Consider the following 27,391-nt stretch of genomic DNA (forward strand, 5'->3'; position numbering starts at 1 on the left):
GAACTTGTTTGTCTTTTGTAATAGCTCTAGCCTGGCTAGAGCTCTGGCCTTGCACAAGTGCCTCTTGCGGAGGCCTTTACCTCTATTCACAGTCCTGCCCTGTTATAGAGTTTGCCGGAATTGTTCTCATGTCACATCTGATACGTATGTTGCACCAGATAAAGCTGCCAACACCTGTTCTTTCCATAGTCATTAAATGATGACAAATTCTGCATCTGTAATGCCCAGAAGATTATCAAATGAGGCAAGTGGGACTAGCAACGAAATGTCACGTTCTAGAGTGCTCCTGTTCATGACACCCCCCACCCATCCATGCCTTTTATCAGGATATACCATTCTATCCCCCCTCCCATTTCCCCTCTTTCAACAGCATTCTGTGGCTACTGAGCATACTCAATCCTTATTGAGCTATCTAGTGTCTTCCATCTTCATTGCCTCGACCCTAGAAGTTTTATTGTACTTCTGAAACTCTTGGGCTTCCTACAAGTTTGCTCATAACTCCCTTTCCTGCTGCTTTGGCTACATCATAATCATAACTCACAGAATGAATTTGCTGTTTGTGTGTAGACTCCTTCCCCAAATTGATGCGTTCCAGCTGTCGTTGGACTACACACCCGCCCATGATGATGGATGACACCACGGCTCATATCCCATGCTGTACAAATGGGACTTTGCTTGAGCAATGGGACTTTCCCTTCCTCTTCTCCTCTCCCCATCTGCGCTCTGGAGCAGATTTTGAGAGAGCACAGGGATCTGGAGAGGAAGGGGAAGTGCTGTTGCGTAATGACTATTCTTTCATTATTCTTTTTTACATTTCTATCCCACCCTTTCTCCCAAAGCAGACATCTATTGCATGAGTGAAACAGTGGCATTGGATGTACCCCAAATTGGGGAAGACTGCACTAGGCAGATGCGTATTCCCATGCAGCATTTCCATTTTATTAGTCCCTTTTTTCCAAAATAAAACTCAAAACAACTTACAAACATTAAAAACAGATATAAAAATCATTCTAAAATACTCCCCAAATACATCAACACAAGATCCAACTCATCCCCATCTGACTAATAGCAAACATAGAATGAAGCTCTAAAGCCCTGCATAAATAAAAATGTTTTTACCTGGCCCCTAAAAACTGACAATGATGGATGCAGACATGCCTCCTTCGGGACAGCATTTCACAAGTGGGGAGCCACCACTGATTAGGCCCATTTTCGTGTTGCCATCCTTGCAGAGGATGCACAGAAAAGGGCCTCAAATACCAAATGCAGGGTCTGGATTGGTTCATATGGAGAGAGGTGGTCCTTGAGTATTGGGGTCCTGAGCTGCATAAGGCTTTATAGGTCAAAGCCAGCACTTTAAATTTGACCTGGATAATAACTGGTAGCCAATGCAACCATGCTAGAATTGGTGTTATGTGGTCTGACCATCTTGCTCTGGTCAACAATCTGGCTGCTGAATTCTGCACCAACTGCAGTTTCCAAACTGTCTTTAAAGGCAGCCCCACATATAACGCATTGCAGTAATCTAACCTAGTGGTTACCAGAGTATAGACAACAGGCTATCCTGATAGGGCCACCTTGTAGTTGGGCCACCAGGTGAAGATGCTGGAAGGCACTCTGGCACCGAAGGCACTTTGTGGCACCAAAGCCACCTGAGACTCAAGTGACAATAGTGGATCCAGAAATACCCCCAAGCTATGCAGCTGCCCCTTCAGAGGGGATGTAACCCCATCCTGAGCAGGCCCTGCCCCACCCATCTGGTCTAGAAAACCACCAGCAGCTAACCATGCCTCAATCTTATCCAGATGAAGTTCCAGTTTGTTGGCTCTCATCCAGTCCATTACCGAGGCCAGCCATCAATCTAGCACATCCACTGCCACTCCTGCAGATGTAAAAGAGAACTCCGGATGACCCCCACTCAGCAGTTTCATGTAGAGCGTGAGGGAATACATATCACATCCTGCTGTAAATAGTACTTCCCCTCCTATTTGTTGCTACTACTACTAATGGAATCCTTTGTCTTAATGGGGAAAGTAAAGAGTTAGCTATCTTCTCTCGAAGCTCGAGGCTGAGCAATAAGCTGCTGTGTACACGACATACAAAGTCCTGCTAGTTTAGTATCTCCATTTATTCTGGGCTTTGCACAGTGGTTGTACAGCTATAGCGTTTGGACGATTGCACCTATTACCTGCCAAGTCAGCAGATGCCAGACTTTGTATGCTCCATTTGAAATTCTCACAACTTTGTCCTTGCCTTTCAATGAAACTTTAGCTGATTCATGTACTCACGTGGGACAAATAGGATACATATGCAGACACAACCTACTTTCTGTGTTCTCAAATCAAGAGGAAATATTCCTCTTGGAGGAGGAGGAGGAGTCAAAGAATATTTCCTGTTGAACTCCAGCAGGTTTTTTTTGGGGGGGGGGGTCTCTAGCTTATTACTGAAACTATTAAACTGGCTCCAATTAAACTTAACATTTCTTATTAGAAGTCACCTTTGCAAGATGTTATATCCACACCGGACAAAAATGAAATGAAAAAGGGATCATTTGAAATAATGTTCAAATGGTGTATCACTTTAAAATTATCAAAGAATATGAGAAATGGTCAGAAACCTTAGAGCCTTGCGTGGTCAGGCCAAAGGCCCATCTAGTTCAACATCCGGTTCTTACAGTGGCCAACCAGATGCCTATGTGAAGCCTGAGTGCCAAGAACACTCTCCCCACTAGTGATTTCCAGTAACTGGTATTCAGCGGAGATGGAACGTAGTGACTGTGGCTAGGAGAAGGAGATAAACCCAACAGCATTCTCCCTGCTGGTTATTCCCAGCCACTGGTATTCAGAGGCATGTTCCCTCAGATATATATAGAGGATGGTGAGAATAAGGCAGGGATCTGGACTTGAAGACCTTGGGGCCAAATCTAGCCTCATGAGTACCACAGTTAAAGTCCCCTCTAGTGTCCAACCCTTAGGCTGGACAATAACACAACAAATTCAACCACAGGAATTGCAAGTCTCATTTTAGTGCAGATCTAAAAAAGCTCAGGGGAATAAAACGGTCTTTGCTGCCTAATGGGAGTCAAACAGTGATGGCACCAGGTGCAACTCTTGAGCAGCACTTCCCAACTTTTTTGGCACCACCCCAAAAGAGGACCTGCCTCTCATTCCTACCTGCTATGCACTTGATAGCAAGGGGGACTTGAAGCAAAGCCTCTCAAGGTCAGATACTCTGTGTTCTCAAGTCATATAGTACTTTAAAGAACAAAAGCAAATCTTAGAAACGCACCAGCTAAAACCCAGTTAAACCCACATTTTGAAGTGAAGTTTCCCTTGTCAAAGGCAGCCCCATAATAGACCACTGGTCCATCTAGCTCAGGATTGTCCACACGGACTGGCAGTGACTCTCCAGAGTTTCAGGCAGGCGGTCTTTCCCAGCTCCACCTGGAGATGCTGGGGTTGGAACCTGGGACCTTCTGCATGCAAAGCAGATGCTCTTCCACTGAGCTAAGGCCCTTCCCCTATGTTCAGCTGCCAGAAGGGAGGAGGCATAAGGAAACGGTCCATGAATTATGGTCTCCTCTTATACATCTTATGAGGAATAGGTAGACTTTAGACATTGATCTTCATTTAATAAAGTCTGGCCATTTCAGATGATAACTGTTTATCCTGGCTTTTGAAACCTGAGATGTGTACTTTTAGGACCAACTCTATTTTGGGGATTTTAGGTTGTTTTTAAATTGTTTTCACTGTTGAATTTTTAAATGGTTGTAACTCGCTTTGGCCTTTGGGTGAAGGGTGGGTAATGATGATGATGATAAAATAATATTGAGTTCCCTTCTGTTTTTATGATTCATCGTCTTTTATTGTTCACTTTGTCTTTGCCATCGGCCGTTTAATTTATGTTTATGTTTAATAATTCTGATGAGTAAATTGTTGAAGCTAATGAGAGGGTGTGAAAATGTTTTGTAGTGCATTGTATAGAAAGTTGCAGTGTTTATTATTCTTGGTTTTGAGAAGCCTTACAGTGCAATTCTATACATGTGTGCTCAGAAGGAAGCCCTGTTGAGTTCAACGCATCTTTCTCCCAAATAAATGGGTGCAATCATATACCCCCTTACCTGGGAGTAAGAGCCACTGAACTCAACAAGACAGCTTCTGAGTAGGCATGTATAGGATTGCACTATTCGTGGCCTTAATAATTCTCATTAATACTTGTATTTCATGTAATTTCTACATTTCAATGACTTGACTTACGTAGCCATGTTATGTATTCTAGATCTTTGTATTTACTATGTTCAAAACAAAAATAAAAGAGGCATTGTGATGTTCCTATATTAATGTATATATGGTAAGTGTTGGTTGTTTAGAAGATACATGGTAAGTGGAGTGAAAGAGGAGGGGGAGTGAATGGGCAGTAGAATGCTAGATGATTGGCTGAGTTTAAAATGGCTGAACGTATAAAAGGAAGAGTGAGAGTGGAATCTGGGGGGAGAAGAGAAAGAGTGGATTGCTTGGTGGGGTTTGAGAGAGTTGCTTGCCAGGAGAGAGTGAAGAAGGAGGGGGGTGGAGTTCGGATTAGTATTGAGTAAAACCATATGCTTATGTGCCTTAAGAAGAAGTCTTGTTAATCTTGTTAGCTTTGTTATCTTTAATAAATACTTAATTTGGTTTACCAAAGGCCTGATCCTTGGCTGGGGTTTCACAGACCAGAAGGGAGGGTAAGGTAATGACCAAGGCTGAAGGGGAACTGTAACAAATGGTGGCAGCGGTGAAGAGAATAACAATACCAGTATTCAGAGTCTCTGGGAATACTAGTATTAGGATGTGACTGGTGGTTGCCTAGCAGGGGGATCTGTTGAGATCTGTGCTAGAGCGGGGAGAGAAAAAATAAAATAAAGGACAGTCCGGACTGGTGGAGTCCCTGGTGGTGCCTAGGGACAGGCAGTAGCCACGCACAGGTAGGAACCTGACAGGGAGAGCCAGGGAAGGGCGTCACAGGCATCTCTCCTCCAGTCAGCCTAATCATAAACCTTTGCCTGTGACTGTGTAAGGGGGTGGGGAGTTACCTATGTCACTGTGCCTTTGAACTACACAGAACTACACAGCTAGTTGTATAAGCCCAAGCAGCTTCTGGGCTTGTTTTTCTCAAACAGCAGCCCCTTACCCCCATGCTACATGACAAGTTGCTTTTGGTGACTTGCAAATGCCAGTTGAAGAACAAGTTGAAGCTTGGGAGTCTGTTATTCAGAAGCGCTGGGTGTGGGGATGGCACCATTTCATTGGCCTGATTCACATGTAATGCTAAACCATGGTTTAATAGCTGTAGTTTAATAAACCTTGGCCCAGTATTATGGACGAACCTGTAAAGTGTCTTAACTATGGGCTGTTAGCAAGAATAAGCCACGGTTTGTTATGCTTTACTGACCAGAGCTATGGCTTAGTGTTATGTCCAAACCTGGACATTCCTTAACTATGTTTTGTTTGCTTAGCCTACCTAAATACTCTGCCAAGCAACACAGTCATGTTGTTGTTGTTCAATTTTTCTCCTGCTCTGCCTTCCAAAGGATCCCAATCTGAAGCCCTTGGCATTGATTTGTAACTGATGCTGATGCTTCTCTCAAAGATGATGTCACTCCTAATTCTGCCTGGCAATAACCACCTTTCCCCACCCTGTTCCACCCAGCTCTTGTCTTTAAAGGTGTTGTGTTGCAAGGGGAATGTAAAGGGACTGTTGGCCATACTGAACATTTATATAATCCCTTTGCCCATTTTTAATGCTTTAGAATATTTCCTTGTGCAACACAATCAGTAATCCCAGCTAAAATACAATCCTTTTGCTTTTGTTATGCAAGCCAGGCCCGTGTGGCAATTAACATCTGTTGTTCAAGGTTCTTGAAAGCAATTCCCATGGTTTATCCTTGACTAATTGTCATGTCGCACTCCCACCTCCACCAAATCTCTGGCAGATTTTTCCCATTGTCTTATCCCCTTCTATTCACCCAAAGAGTTAAGATCCCCTACGATGGTGTTGCTTGTGTCAACACTCTGCCTGGGCTGCATTAAGGATCTGGTTGACAAGGTTGCATGACTGGGCACTGGCAAGTAGGGTGTATGTGTGTGGGGATGCTCAGATGAGATGGGGCAGGCTGTAGTGAGGGTGAGACAGCATTTATATGTGTGTGTGTGTGAGAGAGAGAGAGAGGGAGGGAGGGAGGGAGGGAGGGAGGGAGAAAAGAGATTGTCCTGCTACAAAAGATGTATCTGACTTGAAGGCGAGTTCCATCACTTTTAGTAAGAGCTGCTGACTTCCAGGGAAGTGTGCTTTTTAAAAAAAATCATAGTTGAAGTGGAGAATGTATGGACGGGTGCAATTGTCTGGGGTCTCCAGAGGTCTTAGATCCCTTACTTTTTTGGGAGCAGGTTCCCAGCAGGGCCCCTATGCCTCCAGCATCTTACAGGCCAATCAGAAATGAGAGTGTGTTAGCCACTGAGAAGAGACTTCTAACTTACTTCCTTGTCCTTTCCTGCTGATTGGAGCCACTGAGTCAGCCACTGAGAAGACTTTCTCACTAGCTAATACTCTCCTTTTTCATGCTTACTGGCTCCTAGGGGTGTTTGTTGTAGGAGAAAGCTTTAACAAGGATCTCATTCTCAACCCAGCAGCAAAAAAGGGGGGCATGGCTGTGACTATCATGAAGGGATCCTGCACTTCTGAATTTGCCACTACACTACTGTGTATGGATGCTTGTAGTGTGAGACCCTGGGTGGTGTGCATGGCAGGATGGACACACTAGGAAAAGTGTGACAGTGCAAGACAAACACAGGCCGAGAAAGCATAGATGTGTGTTTGAAAAGAGGAAGAGTCAGGGGAGTTGAAAGATGGGTGCATCTAGCATGGTAGGGACAATATAGTTCAAGGTGCTGGTTCTGGTGTACAAAGCCCTATAAAGCTTTGGACCAGGATACCTGAAAGATCATCTTACCACTTATATACAGTACCCAGTCAATCACTGTGCGCTACAAATGAGGGCCTCCTGCAGATACCATCTTATCAGGAGGTCCGTTCTGCACAACATAGGAAATGGACCTTTAGAGTAGTGGCACCTACCCTCTGGAATTCCCTCCCTTTGAATACCAGACAGGCACCATCTCTGTTATCTTTTCGGCACCTACTGAAGACCTTCCTCTTTTAACAAGCCTTTTAAGTAGAGACCTTATCCCTGTCTGCGTCTGTGTTGGAACTGCTTTTTAGTACGTTTTAACGCTTTTTTAAAAGATGTTTTTAAAACTCCCCCCCTTTTTTAAAAAAGATGTTTTTAAAGATGTTTTGTTTTAATATGTTTTTAAGGATGTTTTGTTTTAATATATTTTAAAGTCTGGTTTTACGATGTTTTAGATTTTTTTTTTCGTGCTTTTGTTTGCTTCCCTGTGCTCCTACTGGGAGGAAGGGCGGGATATAAATCTAATAAATAAAATAAAATACATAAATATAGGTGTGTGGTCTTTACATGGAAGGTTGTTTGTATGTCTGATGAGAAACTGTATAATGGAATGTGAGAGCACAAGAGCCAATGAAGTGTAGCGATTAGAGTTGGAGTGGGACCTGGGAAACAAGGGTTCGAATCCCTACTCAGACATGTAGTTTGCTGGGTGACCTTGGGCCAGTCATTGTCTCTCAGCCTCACCTACTTCACAGGGTTGTTGGGAGGATAAAATCAGGTCAGGGAGAGCCATGTTTGTATGCCACCTTGAGCTTCTTGGAGGAAAGATGGAATATAAATGTAATAAATAAATGTGTGTGTGTGTGTGCTTGAACTGGAAATAAACTCACACATGAAGCATATGCACTGAAATGGGAAAATGACATAAGAAAAGCAAGTACGCAAGTGAGAGAGGAATATTTGCATGTGAGAGAAGAAATGTGCATGGGCATATGAGTGCTTGTAAAAATATGTGTGTGGTGGTGTTCCCTGAAGTAATTAGAGCTTCAAGACAGATTAACATTAAAGGAGGGTGGGAGAATAAAGCAGATTAAAATTCTGGAAGCTGGGTGGTAGAAGGGAAGAGTTAATGAGCTATTGACTTACTGCAAAGAATGCTGAGAACTGCAGAAGAACTCAGAGTTCCAGACACCACACTGGCAGTGGCCAATGGCAAAGAGATTTATATGCTATCCACATGGAACTTGGCAGAAGTAAGGGTCATGCCATGCCCCATGTCAAGGATGTGGAACCTGTGGCCTTCTAGATGTTGCTGGACCTCGCTACAACTTCCATCAACCCTGACAGTTAGCCATGCTTCCAGCGGTTGATGGGAGTCCAGTAATATCTTGAAGGCCACAGGCCTCATCCTTGCCTTAAATGGCTGTCTTTAAGCTATGAACATAATGGATGAAAACTTCAGTGTGGATGAAGAATTTACCAACACAGTGGTAGATCTAGACCTACATCTAAATAGATGCTAACTTTCCAGAAAAAAGCCCACAGCATCTTGATTTGTAGAAATCAGCAGGTGAAGCTTCAGAACATGGAGGTAAAAACAGTAGCCCTATTCAGATGACTAATATGGTGGTGGCAATGGCAATGGGAGAGCTGGATTCTCAACCACTGCTGTTGCCCCTTCACTGCCCGATGTTCATTTAATTTTCTGTACAGAACTGATACACAAACACATCAGATGTGTACAGTTCCAATGAATGCTTGGCAGGTGCAAACCTCATCCTTTCTATGTGCATTTGTTCACCATCTGAACAAGACTAATACTACCAACTAATGTCTGGACATCAGAATTTTTATTAAAGGTGCATCTGCAAGAGTGGCTTGAAAAGCTATCCGATCTACATTTAAAATGTATCCACAGTATCAGGACAAGTAATCACAGGAACCTCTTTGAAGATGTGAAATTACCGGGTTAAAAGCTTCAGGTCGCAATACAAAACAGCTCACAGAAGCTAATTAGTAGCAGACAGCCATTCCTGTTCCTCTCATTACCAAACAGAATAATGTGCAATGGTGGTAATTGTGGGGTTTGATTTAAATAGGAATAGTAGGAGGGAACGTATGTTTGAGGTGTCAAGGGAAGTAACTTAGCAAGAATTTAATTTTAAAAATCCTACCGGATACCCTCCAGCTATTTTGGTCTAGAGCTCCCATCAGTTCCAGCCAACTTTCACCTGATGGGAATTGTAGTCCAACCTCAGTATTGGCTGGGGCTGATGGAAATTGTAGTCCAAAACACCTGAAAGGCACCAGGTTAGCAAAGACTGATTTAAGGGAACATTATGTACATGAGAGTACACAAAGGATTTAGTAAAAACAAGTATATTAGCAAAAGTCAGAAAAGAACTAGGCTGATAAATTTTGGGTTTTTTTGTGTAGAGGCTAGTTTTATGCCCTACTGGTCACATGTTAATATGCCACTGATGTGTAAAGGCCTATCATTGCTACAGTGGCATCACTAGCAGGAGTGCGGGGGGGTGCGGACCTCTGGTGCGTGCCCTCCCAGGGGCATGGACGAAGTGGCTGGGCTTGCATGCGCACGCACTCGAGGCCAGCCACCCCGTCCATGACCCTGGGAGGGTGTGCGCTGGAGGGGCACCCAGCCGGAGAAGGCCTGGGAACGCCGGTGCACCTCCCTCGCCCTGCCGACGCTGCTCCCAGTCTCGCCCGCCCACCTGCCTCCAAGGAGGAGTTGGAGCAGCCTTGCCGGGCAACGGGGTGGGGTGGGGTGGCTCTGGGGTCACCCCCCTCATGGTGACACCTGGGTGCGAGCCGCACCCTCCGCACCCCTGTAGTGACGCCCCTGCATTGCTATCCTGAAAATAATTTTTAAAAATCCGAGATCTAGTTAAGATTGTGCAGCACTTTCTGAATTATGCTTCTAAACCTGGTTTCCAACTAACCAGAAAAAAGTCTGGTGTGCTTCTGTTCCTTTAACACTAACTTGATCAGCAGAAATCAACTGCAGTGAAGCTTTTCATGACTGCGGAGCTAAAACATTTAGTTACTTAAAAAAAAAAAAATCCAGACTGCCCTTCATCACACATAATGAACTCAGGGCCGTTTCCAACATAATAAATTATATTCAACATAAAACAACAATAAAATGCAACACTTGGACCAATCATTAATTAAAATAGAGCAACACTGGAAGAAAAAACATTGGACAGTGTTAGCTAATTGCCTCCTCAGCTCCAAGAGATGTTTTCACTGGGCGACAGAAGCCCCTCACAGCTGTCGTCAGCCATACCTCTGGAGGGGAAGGAACTCCAGAGTTGGGGATCCATGACAGAGGAAGACTTCTCTTGCCTCCCTGAGTACAGTGGGCTGAAGAGCACCCCACCCCCCCAACCTCCGGGTTTGGGAGGGCTGGTATGGGAGGAAGTGCTCTGACAAAAAATATCACTTGCTAATGCCTGCAGATTGGTCTGTTGTTCCAGGGACAGCTGGACCATTCTGCTTTCACTTCTTCAATTTAATGCAAATATTATATATATTTAGAACTGATGTAGCCACTGTGGTGTCCTCCAGATGGTGCTGGGATGAAACTCCCATCAGCCTGAGTACTGATAGCTAGGAACAGGCTTTAAGTGTCTGTCATAATATGGCAGCAAGCATGCACAGACGTGTCCCAAGTGACTGTAAATTGTTAAAACAAGGTGCCCACATTTACCACAGTGTGAACAACCATAATTCTAGTTTATTAAGCTCCATGCTTGACTATGTCAGTCCTATGGTTTTATCTGTTATAATTACGTATTAAATATTAGAATTGTTGATTCCTGACATGTAGAAGATGCTACTGCTTCAACAGCAGGGCTGTCAATTTCTTCTACTGCCTGGCTCGAGCATCGCTAATAAAACCATGGTTTGCTACAAAAAAGGAAATATGGTGTTCACACTGCACAAAAGTTGGGAAGGGAGAGTGCAAGTAAGCTTGCTGACATAGTGCCAAACCAATGAAAAACAGAAAAATAAATTGTCAATGAATGATGTATGTGTGTTTTTACTATCAGATCAACCATCATATCAGTTTACACAGATAACCATTTATATAATACTTCTGTGCTTTTCGAACTTTATCATGTTTGTTGCCACATGACACTATTATTCCCATTTTACAGATGGGCATCTGAGGCTGTGGTATTTTTCCAAAGCCATTTCTTCTGAGTGGCTGAACTAGACCTTGAGGCCAAGTCCTCTGGTCCTCAACTCAGCTTACTTCTGTTTCAAAATTAAGTCAAAATGGCTTAAACAGAAGGTAGAATCAAGTCCATACTGTTTTTCACGATGGGTCAAAACATATTTTCTACTGTGCAGCTGAAATCTAATCTTTCTGTTCTTCTTGTGGACAGCTGCTGCAAGCCCTCTGCCTTGGCAGCAAGAATGTGCAGAGGGTCCGGAAACATGGTGTCAGGACTTCCCAACGGCACTGAAGTGCGGGACCTTAGAGCATTGCCAACAATTGATGGGGCTTAACTTCCCCGTGGTGAGTCTAAGTAAATGCAGAGTATGCCCTCCTTGCCCACCACCATCGTAAGTGTTCTTCAGCTCAGGGTTTCATTTTAGCAGCGGATCATAGATTTCAACCATGAAACGTGTGACTGAATATTAAAAATGAAATGCTCTGAGCAAGCACAGTGAATTTTTCATTTGCCACTGAGTAATGAGGTTACCATCTGACCAGAAAAAAAGTGGCCCAAACAGGGCTCCTCCTCCCTTTCCTCTGAGGACAGTGGGTACAAAAGAAAACAGCGAGTCTGCTTAGCTCTTCCCCCTATTGGCCCTTCTCTCTTTGGTTGTCTTAAGTGAATAAGCTTTTGTGCTGGCTTCTGCCTCCAGACTAGGGATGGGCATCTGTTGACTGGTGCCAATTTGAAAGCATTCTGTCAACTTGACAGGCTGGCATCGATTTGAGTTCATTCTGTATCTGCCAGCCGCAGCTTTTACCGATCTGTTTCTTTTTGGCTTGGAAAAAATATTGATATTATTAATGATATTTTAACAGAAAATAATATTTCCTTTAAAAATATCAATAGTTTGAAGGAAATATTGATTTTAAAAGGAAATATTGACAAATTATCATTCTTACAATTGAAGTTTTAGAGATGGATTCTTTTAAAAAGAAAGTCTGTTTTCAAAAATAGCTGTGGAAATTGCTACATTAAAATCTGATCCTCAGCAATTGAGAACAAGCGAATTAATGGAAAGTGAATTAATAGGAAATTCAGTACCAAAGCCGAACTGGGTGGAATTCTAGCACATACCTACCCCAGACCCACTCAAAATCACTGGCATCCACTCCTGGGCTTATATGAAACAATTGGCTTCCATCCCTGGACCCACTCACGTTCCTGTCTTTGCAATCTTAAGGGCTAGAAACTTGCTTTTATTCTAAATGAAAGCTGACATTCTCAGGATTCTAGATGCTGCATCGCAGTATCAATTCCCTATGCTTATCCAGTGCAGATGCAGAATGTAGCCAGCACAGTGGGGAGGAGAGCCTGGCTGGGAGTCCAGAGTCTGTGAGTTCAAATCGCCGCTCGTGTCTCCTGGGTGTCACGGCCAGCTAAAGATCACCCCCACAGTGAGTGGCTCAGGGGTTATGTGCCCTGCCACCTGTGCACCCGTGGGCAAGCTGCATAGTCCCAAGGAGCCAAGTTGCCCCCCAGCTGGCAGTTGCAGACAAGGAAGGGGCTGGCTTGTGTAGCTGTGGCAAGGTGAGCAGGCCCTAGCCAGCTGGGGAGGACTAGCCTCAGAGGGAGGCAATGGTAACCCCCCTCTGAATACCGCTTACCATGAAATCCCTATTCATAGGGTAGCCATAAGTCGGGATAGACTTGAAGGCAGTCCATTTCCACTTTCCAACCCTATATACATAGTGTAAAAACAAAACAAAACGGCTTTTTAGTTAACACTGAAAACCGTATCGGGTTTTTCCAAACGTCTCTTTTGACAATATGAAATGCCAGTTTGAGGGAGTATTTCTCTCTGCCTAAACCAAACCAGCTGTTCAGTTAACTGACATTGCACCACTTCCTTTCTTTCACCATGAGAACTGAGGCCAGAACTTCATGTTACATTAACGATGATGCCACTGCGAAAAAGGGCAACTGCATATTTTATTATTCTGCCCTTAATGTCTACGACAACCTACCCAAGTTCTTCCATCGTGGATGGTATATCCTCTCTCTCTTTCCCCCACCCCACCCTCCTGCTTCTGCCTGCACCAGCCAGGACATGATACAGGGCGGGCAAACATGCATCCTGCGTGTTACAGACTGAGAAAGCATATGGTGGTTGTTTCAGCAGCGGCCATGCTTTTAACATAGCATGTCCTTCTGTCCTCGGATTCCTCTTTAGCTGCCCCATGCACTGGAGGAACTCTACAGGCAGAGGAGACGTGTTGCCTGTGTAAGGTTTTAGATCCAATCCCTGGCACTTTTGGATCCGAAGTCACCTGTCAGATGGAGCAGACTGAGTGAGATAATGCAGCGGTATATAAGCTAGTAGATCCTGGATCAGCAACCAGAGGCCATCTTAAATTAAGCACTTCTGGGAATTTTGCAGCTAGGGCCAGCTCAAGCCATTTTGCTGCCCAGGTGATGCACAAGATGCCTCCCCCTGTCCCCAATCCATGTACTGAATCTGACTGGACTGGCAGTTTAATCTTACTTCAGCGCTGGTGATGTGTATAAAGGGTGTGTAAGGCAGTTATGTTCATGAAGAAACATCAGGGATAGCCAACATGGTGCCCTCCAGATGTTTTGGGCTACAATTTCCATCGGCCCCAGCAAGCATGGCCAGTGGTTAGGGCTGCTAGGAGTTGTCCAACACATCTGAAGGGCACCACATTGACAACTCTGTATGCTGTGCCTGAGGACAGCAGGTTTACAAGACACAGAGCGCGCTTAGAGACCTCAGGAAATGTGGGTCCTGCTGTTGCCTCCTCTGGCTGCAGCTGCATGACACAGCTAGCTCACTCCACCTCATGGTAGGGCCAGCCCTAATATCTGTCAGAGAATCTGCAGGATTAGTCTGCAAACAAATTCTAGTTTTTAATATACACAAATCGGGTATCACCCTCATGAAAAAGAATAGGAAAATCATCTGCAGTGTGCATAGGAAGATAGTCAACATTAAAATTTGCACAAAATAATGTTAAGAGATTTCTGGGAAGCTAATTAACGTCAGCTCTGTGTTCGCTGTGCTCAACATAAACAGAGATTTCTGCAGTTTTTAATTGGAAAGTGGGATAGAAATGCTTTAACAAAATTAAGAAATATAATAAAGAATAAAACAAAGGGATGGATCTAGGCTAACAGCACAATTCTATGCATGTTCCACTCAGGAGAAAGCCCCACTGAATTCAATGGGGCTTTCTCCCAAGTGAATTGGGTATAAGATTACAGCTTGAGTTAGTAGCACTTACTTTCCATTGAAGTAAGTGGGACTAAATTGATTTAAATAGGACTTAAGTGCAACTTAGGCTGTGAGCACACTAGTCCTCCTATAGCAAAGCGTTTCCATTCGCCACCCCTAGAGGGGGAATGGTTAGATCTGCTGATCTGTTTCAAAATCTCGTTGAAGCATTTAAAAAAAAATGCACTCAAGCTGATCCCACCAGGTTTTACAGTAAAAAGAGGTGGGATTTGACTAGTGTCATGTGCCCATTGTCAGAAAAGAGAGATGGAGATGCACTGGAACCGGCAGAACAGTGAGTGCGTCTCTGCCTTTAGTTTGGATCCAGTTGAAGGTCATCGTCATCTCTGTGCTGCTGACATATGTTGTGCTCTCAAGTGATTCTCTTCTCTTCTCTTCCTCAGAAAAGTCTCAGATGTAGCCTGTGTAAACTCGTTGTAGTAATGATGGCAAAGGTTGTACAAGACAATTCCACAGATGTAAGTAGACTGGAGAAAGTTCTAGAGTTTCTGTCCCTTTTTCAGTGAACAGTTGCGAACACAGTTAAAATTGTCAACACACACACACACACACACAGTGCCTTCAATTAATTTGCAGAAATTGGCAGATGGGTTTTTTTTCATAGCATTATTGTCTGCAGATAACACCACTGTTAACATGTACATCTGCAAGAGATGGTTTAAACGTTGGAAACCTTAGGCACACTCTGAAAGTATTTTACCTGTTACAACTTCTGTTTGAATATATGATCCCATCATGTTATACTGTGTTGCTGTTCTTTACTGAAGGAGGGAAGGCCTGCATTTTTTATGACCCTGAAATGAACTTAGCTGCATTTTAATTTGAAAGTCAAATAAAATGCTGTCTGCTAAGACGTGTAGTAACTTCATTTTGCATGTGATTTCCCCCCACATTTCATAAATTGTCTGTAACCTTTCCAAAAAATATGACAACCTGGTACAAAACCGCAAGTCATGAGGGCCTCTTCTTATTTTCTCAGGAAAGAATTGGAAAGTTTTTGGAGAAGGGATGCCAGTATCTCCCCTTCCAGGACTGGTCAATCAAATGCAAGAAGATGGTGGACACTGGAGTTGTAATTCTGGTACAGCTTGGAAAACAAGTGCAGGTAGAAAGATTATTGGGTATTGTTGGTATTGGTATACTTAAACTATGACTTACATGGACACAAGCCAGTCACACTCCATGCGCTTCTCTCTGAGGGTACCTCTACACTATGAATTAAGTTTGGTTTTATTTATACCAGGTTATTTGCCATGGTACCTACACCCTCCAAGAAATGTTAAGAACTGTACTTTGGGGGTAGTGATGAGAACTATCTATTCATTTCCTTGAGGAGAGGTTCCCAAACTATTCATAGACTACTAGAGGTCCGTGAGCATGATTCAGGTGGTCTGCAACATGTCTGTGGATTTGTGGTTGAAGACAGGAGACAGCACATCCATGGCATTAAATATTCATACGGATGTTTAATTGTAGTTTTATTTCTTGTGTTGCATTTTATTGTATTACGGTTTGAAATCTACAATAAATAAGAAATAAAAGAAGGCCAGGCCACAAAGGAAGAGTGCAGGCAGGTATCACGGAATTGCAGGGATGGTGTCAGGAAGGCTAAAGCTGAGAATGAGCTGAGGTTAGCGAGGGATGCCAAAAGCAACAAAAAAGCTTTCTTCAGGTACATGCATAGTAAAAGACAGAGAAAAGAAACGGCGGCACAGCTACTCAATGAGGAAGGCAAAATGATAACAGAAGACAAAGAAAAAGCAGAAGTGCTCAATTCCTACTTTGGCTTAGTCTTCTCCCAAAAAAGGGCCTATGACCCTCCCGGGAAACATGAAGTAGAAGGGGCAGGATTGGAGCTTGAGACTGATAGACAAATGGTCAAGGAATATCTAATCACTTTGAACAAGTTCAAATTGACAGGGGCCGATAAACTGCATCCTAGAGTATTGAAGCAACTGGCTGAAGAACTCTCAGAACTGCCATCTATTATCTTTGTGAAATCATGGAGGATTGGTGCCGGATGACTGGAGGAGAGCTAATGTTGTCCCTATCTTCAAAAAGGGCAAGAAGGAGGAACCGGGGAACTACAGACCAGTCAGCCTAACATCAATCCGTGGAAAAACTCTGGAGCATATTATAAAGCAGTCAATCTGTAAGCACCTTCAAAACAATGTAGTGATTATTAGGAGCCAACACGGATTTATAAAGAACAAATCCTGCCAAACTTATCTTGTTTTTTGACCGGGTAACCTCCCTTGTAGACTGTGGGAATGCTGTGGACATAATATATCTCGACTTCAGCAAAGCTTTTGACAAAGTGCCCCATGATATTCTGATTAGCAAGCTAGCTAAATGTGGGCTGGATGGAACAACTATCAGGTGGATCCATAGCTGGCTCCAGAATCGTACTCAGAGTGCTTATCAATGGTTCCTTTTCAAATTGGGTGGAAGTGATGAGTGGGGTACCACAGGGCTCAGTCCTGGGCCCAGTGCTCTTCAACATTTTTATTAACGACTTGGATGAGGAGGTACAGAGCATGCTTATCAAATTTGCAGATGATACAAAATTAGGGGGCATAGCTAATACCGTGGAAGACAGAAACAAAATTCAAAGAAACCTTGATAGGCTGGAACACTGGGCTGAAAACAACAGAATGAAATTCCACAGGGATAAATGCAAAGTTCTACACTTAGGAAAAAGAAACCAAATGCACAGTTATAAGATGGGGGATACTTGGCTCAGCCATATGACATGTGAGAAGGATCTTGGAATTGTCGTTGATCACAAGCTGAGTATGAGTCAACAGTGTGATGTGGCTGCAAAAAAGGCAAACACTATATTAGGCTGCATTAACAGAAGTATACTTTCCAAATTGTGTGAAGTATTAGTTCCCCTCTATTCAGCACTGGTTAGGCCTCATCTTGAATACTGTGTCCAGTTCTGGTCTCTGCACTTCAAGAAGGATGCAGACAAACGAACAGGTTTAGAGGAGGGCAACAAGGATGATCACGGGACTAGAAACCAAGCCGTATGAAGAGAGACTGAAAGAACTGGGCATGTTTAGCCTGGAGAAGAGAAGACTGAGGGGAGATATGATAGCACTCTTCAAGTAGATGAAAGGTTGTCACATAGAGGAAGGCCAGGATCTCTTCTCGATCATCCCGGAGTGGAGGACACGGAATAAAGGGCTCAAGATGCAGGAAGCCAGATTTCGACTGGACATCAGGAAAAACTTCCTAACTGTTAGAGCCATACGACAATGGAACCAATTACCTAGAGACGTAGTGGGCTCTCCAACACTGGAGGCCTTCAAGAGGCTGCTGGACAGCCATCTGTTGGGAATGCTTTGATTTGGATTCCTGCATTGAGCAGGGGGTTGGATGGCCTTATAGGCCCCTTCCAACTCTACTATTCTATGATTCTATGATAAAAGAAGCAATAATACTACAATTAAAACTCATACAGCATCTAGCACAACCCTTTACAGTTACTACAACAGAAAGAAAGATCACGAAGTGGTCCTCCAAGGCCCTTGGCAATTTTCAAGTGGTCAATGGGGGGAAAAGTTTGGGATTCCCTGGAAATGTGGGAAGCTTAGGGTTTGGCCCTTTCCCAGTCATGGAAGTACAGATTTGAGGTTTCCCTGGGAATGAATAATGCTAGTAATACCTCTTTAAGTCTGTATCGTAGCAACATTCTGAGAGATATATACAAAGACCCACAAAACTCTTTCCATGTCGGATTGTGGCATGTTTCTGTTTGATCCCCACTATGATGGATGTGTGTGTGTTGTGCCTTAAGATGTTCCCCAAGTTGGATGACTCACAGGCTTGTGGAATTGAGAAGAGTTGTGTCTGACTCGTGTTTTTTTTTCTCCTGAGAATCAGCGATCTTGAACAGAATCAATTCTTAATCAAAAGTTGGGCTTGTTGAATTGTAAATATTTTTTCCACCCAAGTGTTGTTCAGACATTAAATTTTGAAGCAGTATAATGGGAACCTGCCTCGCTGTGACTGTGACAAAATGTTCCCAAGGTGAGGCTGTAGACCAGGTGGCTGGGTCTGATGAGAGCTGTGGTCCAAAACATCTAGAAGGCATTGAAATGAGAAAGGCTGTTGTAGATAGATGATTTTAAAAGCAAATTGGACGTCATAAAAGAAATCTTTATTTCATGTCTGGTGAAGCAGGTCTTGCAGGACATTGAAGTACTACAAAAATGTGTAAAACCTGTTTGATCAGACATGATGCTGAGTGGTCACACCACAACAGGGCAGCTGGTGTGTTGCGACAGTGCTGCAGAGCTGCCCCCCCCACATCTGTGTCCTTGTAGCTTCCTTGGGTGGGGCAGGGTTGCATAGGTGCACCAATGGGAATGCTGGATTGGCTCTGCTGGTGTGCCTGTGCAACTCTGCCCTGCCCTGCCCCCACACAGCCTGGTAAGTGGCAGCAGGACTGCTGTCAGGACACAAGAGAGCAGCTCTGTGAGGATTCATTCCATCATGCTGCCTTCAACTCTTTGGGGGGCAGAGATGTCTTTCTCCAACCTAAGGCTTAATAGATAGAAATAGATTATACAGCCATGAGAGTGGCTGTATACTATAGCCAGCATGGATTTTTCACATTCCACCAAGTTAAATTGAAAATATCCCCCATGCCATTCTGCTGCTTCCCTTAAGCTCATTTCAAAACAAAATCTTACAAAACTTATAGTCCTGAACTCAGAAACACTTGCTTAACAACCCTCTACATGTTCATGGAGATACACAAAACACTCCAAGAGAATCCAGACTTTAAAGTCTGAAACACAAATAAAATAATCCAGACCCCTGTTGGACTTTTTTCTGTCACTCGTCTCATAATTTGTTGAAATTAATAAAAAATCATCCATATTTACAGAGTACCTGACCTTGCCCCATACTCTGACCTTCATCTTCTGCAGTTTAAAAGTTAAAAAAAAAAAGCCTAGCTGGTTTTTTAATTAATTTAAGACATTTAACATTGGAGTCTATGATAAATGCAGGCATGCTCCATATGAAGCAACTGTCACTGTTCTAAAAGCCATACTAACATCTGTTTGGCTTGGCTAATCACGGGGGCTACACCTATGCCAGACATTCTTTCAACGTTAAACAGTCATGGCTTCCCTCAAAGAATCCTGGAAAGTGTAGTTTGTGCTGAAAGTTGTTAGGAGACTCCTATTCCTCTGACAGAGCTCCAGGGGACAGAGTGGTTTAACAGTCACTCCCTTTTCTGGAAATTGGAGCTCTGTGAGAGGAATAGGGTGTCTTGTAACAACTGTTAGCACCCTTCACAAACTACACTTCCCATGATTCTTTAGGGAAAGCCATGACTACTTAAAGTGGAATAAATGTCTGGTGTGGATGTGGCCAGGGACAGCTTTGGTTTAAATTTGGGTGGGAGACTACACATTTCTGCTGTAGAATAAAAAGATGGGGGGGAACCCAAATAATGATACTGTTAGCAATGTTTTCCTTTTGGAAAGGAAAGGGCTTTCCCCCTGCCCAGTGCCCACCCACCCACCCAATCTCCTTCTCCCCTTTCCCCTCACCCCTCCAACTTCCTCCCTACCCCTCCCCTTCCTCCCCTTCCCTCCCCGTTCCCCCTCTCTGCCCCTCCCCCAGGTCAGTTACACCTATCCTAAGCATGACTGCATGGGATTAAATCCCATAAATCCCACATGCAAAGGATCAGACCTGCCTTTCCCCTCCCAGTCCCCCTCTCCTCTCCTCCTCCCTTCTTCCTCTCTACTCCCTCTTCTTCTTCTTCCTCCTCCCCTGCCCACTCCAGCCCTCCCCCCCTGTGGTCAGGGTCACCTATCCTAAGTATGATTGCACAGGAGTAAATCCCACTGAACTCAATCAGCATGCAAATGATCAAAACTGCCCTCCTCCTTCCCCTCCCATCTGCTCCCCGTACCACCTCCATGGTCAGTTTCACCTATCCTAAGCATGATTGCAGGGGAATGAATCCCATAAAAACTCAATAAGCATGCAAATGATCAGTCCATTCTCAGCACTTGCACAGAATCCCATTTCTTACCTCCCAGATTAAAGAGCAGAGAATTCACTAATAGGCAAAATCAGTTGCAGTTTAAGAACGTACCTATAGCCAACAGATATTTCTATCAAACTTTAAAAAGCAGGGAAATTTGGACAGCTATAGTGAATGCACCAGGGGAACAGGAGACCTGACCTCCTGGCTGAGATAATGAAAAACAAGTGCCTTCAAATTTTTTACTTCTCTGCTTTTACTGGCATTTTCCTCTTATGAAATGGTTTCTCCCTCCTCTCTGTTGTTCCTTCTAGGATAGGCCTGAAATAGCATGTGGTGCTTTCAGGCTATGCAGCCATCGGGAAACCCCACAAGGAGCCCTGAAGTTCCAGACACCGTTGAAGTCTGATGGAAAGCCTGAAATGGCAGACTTCCCTGAAATGTTGACTCCCTTTATAGCTAATGTGCCTCTTCTCCTGTACCCTCAAGATGAGCCCCAGCCCAAACTACTGGTGAGGATGCAGATTGGGTGGCGTTGAGTTGACTGACTCCCTCAGGATTTCTCTTCAGAGACCATGAGGTGGCATTCTGCCACTTTAGCTAGAGGGTTCTGAATGTCTGAAGCAACATCCTTTTCATTCTAAGGACTGGTTCATTCACAGTGAAGTTTATCTAGAGGTGGGCTAGAGAAAAGGCAAATATGTCCATCTTGATTTCTCGTTTCCCCTTTTTCCAGTTCAACTTGCCACATTTCCACACCAGTGCTTCATGAAACGTCATCAGCATTTTAGCGTGCTAATATACACCTCTTTTTAAATGCAATTTTCCCTAACACACACTTTTATTTCCCCTGATGCAATGAGTTTTTGTATGCTATTTTCACAAATATATACAAATATACACATTTTTGTTCTAAGTGTGAATTTTGAAGCTGTGTTTTGGTTTGTGTATTGTTTGGGGAAATGTGAATTATGTAGGTTTGCATTAAAATGTGAACCCAATCTAATTTCTCCCTCATCCCAAGATGGGGCACAGGAGAATACTTCATGTTTGTACACACACACACACACACACACCACTGCCATAGGTGAGTAGGTCTCACTTGCACAATCCTTTCATTCTTTTTACAGTGAAAGGACATTTTTAATTGATTTCCTGAATTTTCATATGGTGTCCGTCAACGTATCTTCTCTGGGTGCCATACAGAATCAAAGAAAAGTATACAGTATTAAATACGATACTTAAAAGGCTACAACCAGGATGCTAAAATATAGCATAAAATGTTCCTATAGCAAAATGAAACCAATTTGTAACTCAAACTGTAGAACAAAACGTAACTCAAACATCGAGGGCTCAGGGTTTGGGTTTTTTAAATTCTCATTTTACATGCAACTTGCCCAAAAAGCCTGGGTGAAAAGAAATATCTTCCTCTGGCACACACACACAAAAAGGCCACGAAGACAGGTCCAGGCACGCCTTTGGGGGGGGGGCGCTATTCCACGGCCACAGTGCCAGCACAGAGAAGATCCTTTCCCAGTTCACATGAGTGGTGTTGTGGTAGGCAAACCTGAGGCTCTGGCCATGAGGTTCCTGTCCTGTGCAGCCTTGATAATTCAACAAGTTACTTTACTTGTTTAATTACCTCTCCCTTGTTCATGTATTCTGTTAAACTATGAGTTTGTGTTTTAAGACATTTTTTCCTTAGCAGGACCCAGTAGTTGAGGGAAGAGATGGGAGGAGGGAAAAGGAGAGAGGCAAAAAAAAAAAAAGAATAGACTGAGAATGTGACTAGAGGGTATGAATAAAGTTTTCTTTCAGAATCATTAAAATCTCCTGGATGAACGGGTAAATACAAAACATGTCTATCGAAGAGGTGAGCCGAGCCTGCAGTTTTAACATTTAAAAGGGCACTGAGTAATCTTTCTCTCTCCTCACTCCCACCCCACCTGTTCTCCCATTCTTACACTCCATTGCTTCAGGCTCTTTTCACTTAGCCCAGTTCACCTACTTCTGGGTTTCTTTTTTTGTGCCAGGCTGGGAGAAAAGAGCCTGGGGTGATGGACTGTGGGGAGTTAAAGTGAGGGAAGTAAAAGCTCTTCATCTGTGCTCCCCTTGTGATGTTAAAATAAAATGTGTGCCGTGCACACACTGTTTTGAACATGAATAGGGCAGATGTGCAGACAACAAACTTGGCGGCCTCCATTAGGCCTAGTTTGGCCTTAAGTTACACACCAGACTGTTTGTGAACCAGACTTTCATGTCTACCACAGGGGCAGGCAATTACATATAATCCACAAGTCAAACTATAGCTGGCCTCTTGGGTCATGCTTTCATACAGAATTTTGGCCCTGGTCTATAATGAGGCTTAGTCCCACCCTACGGGAGAACCAGGAAACTGTCTACCAGTTCAAGGAGTGTCTTCGATGTCGGAAACAGTCCACAAGCATGAAATGTCATGCTGCTTCTGGTATTGCCGATTCTTTTGTGCAAACTTAGAATGTTCTCCTGGGTCCTCTGTGATTATGCAGAGGGTTTTGAGGCACACGTGGAGAGCAGAACAAAATGTGGCATTAACTGAATGAATGCCATTTATATTGTTAATAGAACCTAGTCTCTGAGCAGTGCAAGACTTCCAGGGGTTCCTGCACTTATCCAGGGTTTGGTTCCCTTGAAAGAAGGTCAGCAGAGGCTGAGGTGTCTTATTGGATATATAGTTTTTGTTTATACATATTCACAATCTGAGCTTAAGACGAAGGAGTTCTCAGCATTATCAGTCTAATAGATCTTGCTTTTCCATCAGGGTTATAGGAAGGCACCCCAAAGCCATGGTGCAGAGAACAGGCTTCTCCGTGTGTCTTTTTTAGCTTTACCCCCAAGATAAGACTAGCTTCTCTGGCTCCAGAATGGGGGGGGAAGAGAGCCTCTCCCCTGAAAAAGAGTTTCAAAAGCAACAGGATTGCTCTTGGCCACAACCCTTTGGATATGACGATTGACCACTCAAAAAATCCACTAACTCATAGGCTGACTTGGGTAAACTATCAGATTAACAAAAGGAAACTCGTCAGACCCGTGGAGCAGGTCTCAACTTCCAATCCCATAACAATATAAATAGCAGACATGGGTAAGCTGAAGCAGCTTCTGGAAGCTTATCCATGTGGGCCTATGGATGGCTAGAGGAGGGGAAGTTTAACTCTTTCTCTTCCTGCGATTGTCCTAACAAAAATAACTTCTGTGGAGCTAGTATCTGCGTTTCAAGGAAAGCATCTGGTTTCAGTGGAAACAACAAATGCCAAGTGCAAACAGCACCATCCATTGTTGACTATGGGTAGAGACACATTCACTGTTCTGCCGGTTCCAGTGCGTCTCCATGTATCTTTTTTGAAAACAGGGGCACATGACACGAATCAAACCCCGCCCCTTTTTACTGTACAACCTGGTGGGAGCAACCTGAGTATTTTTTTCTTTTAATTCCACTTCAAATAGATTACAGAACTGATCGGTAGATCAACCCATGGCCCCTCCAGGTGTGGCCAACGGAAAAGCTTTGCTGTAGGCGACTAGTGTGCTCACAGCCTATGACAGGAAGATAAAGAGTTGAACTCCCCCACCCCACCCATGGTGTTCCCATGGCTGCTATTTACATAACAAATGTGTGCAAGATAGAGCCATGCAGCAGCTGCAGATTCATCAGCCAGCACAAATTGCATTAGCTGTCCATGGTAGGTCTTGTTCATTCAAATAGGGGCACAAATCTTTACCCATTACTTATTTGATCAATGCTAGCCATGAGAAAAAAATGAATGTATTTTCTTGGGCTCACTGAGCACACATAAAAATAGCACGGGGGATTTTTGAGCTTTAAGGTATTTCTGTTTACTCTCAAAGTGGCCTCATCCCATCTTAGTTTCCTTGCTTGTCAAGTGAGCCAGTGCTCCCCCCAACTCAAAGGCTTTGGCATGTTAACATTGCTTCTTCCTTCATTAGAGATGCTGTGGCAGCACCAGTTTATGAACAGATGGGTTAATCCTTCATTTCTCCCCCTCTTACCTTTTTCCCCCCGGCAGAAGGAAGAAAACACTTGCAGAGACTGCGTAAAGGTAGTTGCTGATATGCAGGAAGGTTTCAAGAGGAGCTCCTTCCTTGTCCAGTACTTTGCTGTTTATGCCAAACAGCACTGTGAACGTCTGGGGTCTGACTTGGTTGATGAGGTAACTGATTTTATTGTTTCACACTAACAATAGATATCCATTGTTTCAATGCAGACACATATCAGATAAGATGCATAGCAATAATGATAGAGGCCTTCACTGACAGCACCAAAGAGGGCATAATTTTGTGTAGCCGTGCCAACAAAGCATCTTTTCAATACTATTTCTTCATAAAACACTTTTGTAACATGGCTTAATGTTGCTTAGATGGATGTTGCTGCTGTTTTAAAACAATATCTGCGCAGAGACTTAGGAAAAACAGGCATCCTTGGGGTTCAGGACCTGTGTCTGTAATTTGGTAATCAACGGATGGATTCACACAACTATATTTCCCAAGTCTTGTTTCAGATGTTGCCCTTCACACTGTGATCACTCTTTCAACATTTGCAAGTAGCAGATTAGCTGGGGGAAGAAGTGGCCTTCCTTGCAGACATGTTTTGAAAAGCTGAAGTCATTGAAGAATGGACCTGTATTCTCTCATAATATTTCGGCTCTCCAGGTTAAATTAGAGCAGCTTGAAACTCAAACCTGATTTCAAAAACTGCTTGAAATCAAACCATCCCTATAAACTAGAGGTGCTTAACTTGTGGTCCTCCAGATGTTGCTGGGCTACAACTCCCATCATTCCTGACCATTGGTCATGCTGGCTAGGGCTAAGGGAGAGTTTGGAATCCAACAACACCTGGAGGGCCACAGGTTCGCTCACCCTGCTAGATGGTTCATTTAGTGCCACCCAAACTGGGCATTAAACGTGACAGAGTGCATGAAAGAGTTTTATCGATGAGGGCTTAGAAATGGCTGGTATCTTGTCAGGTTACCAGTTCATATCATACAGCACTGTATCTGTTGTCGGAACTGGCAATCTAATTTAAATATTACCCACACAGTCCCACACAAGCAAGCTCTCTTTTTTCTGACCAGCAGTACTTTGAAATAAGACCTCATTCACAAGAGAGAAGTCAAAGCAGGAAATGTCCTGCAGAACTCCTTACCACTAAGGAAGGTGTGGGGCTGGGATTGGCTCTGGGTCTTAGTCCACAACTGGTCCCAACCCTGCCCATTGCTTAGACCTATAATAGCACCAGTCTGGCAGTTCAGTGGCCTGGCATTGAAGCTGCACGGTCGGTCATTCTGTTATTGGGATTGCCCTATTCAGTCCATTCGGATGGTTCAAATTGGAGCTGCATGTTAAAAGCCCACAAGCTCTCCAGACACTTCCAGCATCACTGAAGACTTCATTGTCTCCTGATGGCTTTTACTATAGCACCTGGCTCTTCTTTATGGTTGATGCTGATTGGCACTTGCTAAAAACATGCCTGTGCACTCAAGTCTTCTCTGAGGTTTAATGCCAGACATTAATTAATGGTGTCCTGGAATTATTAGTTGTATTTCATTGTATTATTGTGATGTTACTGTTTTATAGTTTTGTGGTTTTAACTTATACACCACTTTGAGATGGATTGTGATATGTGATAAATAAATAAATAAAATGCTGGGGAGGACTGTTAATTCTGAAGTATAGATGAGTATCACACTGGACCAAAAGCCATAGTACAAAGATATCGTACCTTTATCTGCATTGGCCAGCTCTTCCTCTGACATCTTGTATCATATCTCTTTTATCATGTTTAAAGGGATTGCTGCTATGAGCATTTCAAACCAGAAGGCGTATGGGCATCTTGAATGCTCTGGAGGTAGCATGGAGCTCTCTTTGTGTGGATGAAGTTCACGGGTTGATCCTGTTAGAAATTACTGAAGCTGTGTTTTTTTCTCCATAGTGCAAGAAGTACGCCTTTGAATACTCTCATGCTTTTGTCCAATTGCTAATACACCTATTGGTAAGTCGACTGCAGTATGCAAACTTCTCAGGCATATAAATCCTAGTCTTTTCCAGGTAGAGATGCATGGTCACTTCAGGGCCAATTTTATGATAGCAAAGTATTATAATATCTAATTCAGGCCTGTAAAATATTCTAGACAGGTGACTGAATGTTCTTTGTATAAAGTATTGTTGACTTGGGTATACAAATATCAGGAGAGCTGGATAAAACTAACATGTATAGTGTAACAAGGTGTGTGGCGTACTTTGTCAGATGCAACCCAGGGGTGGGGAGGGAGGAAGATGACAGGATGCTCCCCTCTGGAGGCCAGGTTTGGCCAGGGAAGCTCCAGTTGCTGACCTTTATCCTAAGCACCAGTGCGATTAGACATTATTGTTATGAAAGCAATGAAGCCATATCCAGAATGGCAAAGACTTAATTTCATCTCTTACAAGAAGAATGCAGCACAAGAACACCTCTGCTTTGACCTCTGTGAGTAGGAGGCACACATTTTGCCTTTATGGAAGACCCACACCTTCTGATGGTTTAATAACATGGAAGTGCCCATTCAAATAATCTGTTATAGGTAGTTGGAGAGTAGCTAGACAAGGAGAGGGTATGCAGCTGGTGTACAGCATGGTGATGGCATGTGAGTGTCTGTTGTTCAACTAGTGCAGTCTCTAGCATTCAGTCATTCACTCTCTGAATTCTTTTCTCACAATTTTGCTTTTTTCTCCCTCCCCCCCCAATTTGGTGACTTTTTGCCGATTGCAGGAAGAGGTATGTGACAATATTGCCCTACAATGGTTTGCTTTTCATTCCTCCTAGGTCACCTTTTGCTGATAATTTGTGAGTTGGACAATTGCAAACAGTTTTGTCTGATGGACGAATGCTAGGGGGTTGAGGG

General features: G+C 43.6%; 1 protein-coding gene across 1 annotated transcript in view; it reads left to right on the plus strand.

The window, feature by feature from the left end:
- The window catches only part of LOC133388832 (prosaposin-like), a 49,697-nt gene that overhangs the window by 12,713 nt on the left and 9,593 nt on the right, over positions 1-27,391 (plus strand). The window contains exons 2-7 of the mRNA XM_061635227.1: positions 11,356-11,489; positions 14,827-14,901; positions 15,423-15,548; positions 20,771-20,968; positions 24,521-24,664; positions 26,443-26,502. Coding sequence (XP_061491211.1) covers positions 11,356-11,489; positions 14,827-14,901; positions 15,423-15,548; positions 20,771-20,968; positions 24,521-24,664; positions 26,443-26,502 — 737 coding nt within the window. The remainder of the gene's footprint in view (positions 1-11,355; positions 11,490-14,826; positions 14,902-15,422; positions 15,549-20,770; positions 20,969-24,520; positions 24,665-26,442; positions 26,503-27,391) is intronic.

The sequence above is a fragment of the Rhineura floridana genome, chromosome 7, assembly GCF_030035675.1.
Source record: "Rhineura floridana isolate rRhiFlo1 chromosome 7, rRhiFlo1.hap2, whole genome shotgun sequence".
NCBI classification, from domain to species: domain Eukaryota; kingdom Metazoa; phylum Chordata; class Lepidosauria; order Squamata; family Rhineuridae; genus Rhineura; species Rhineura floridana.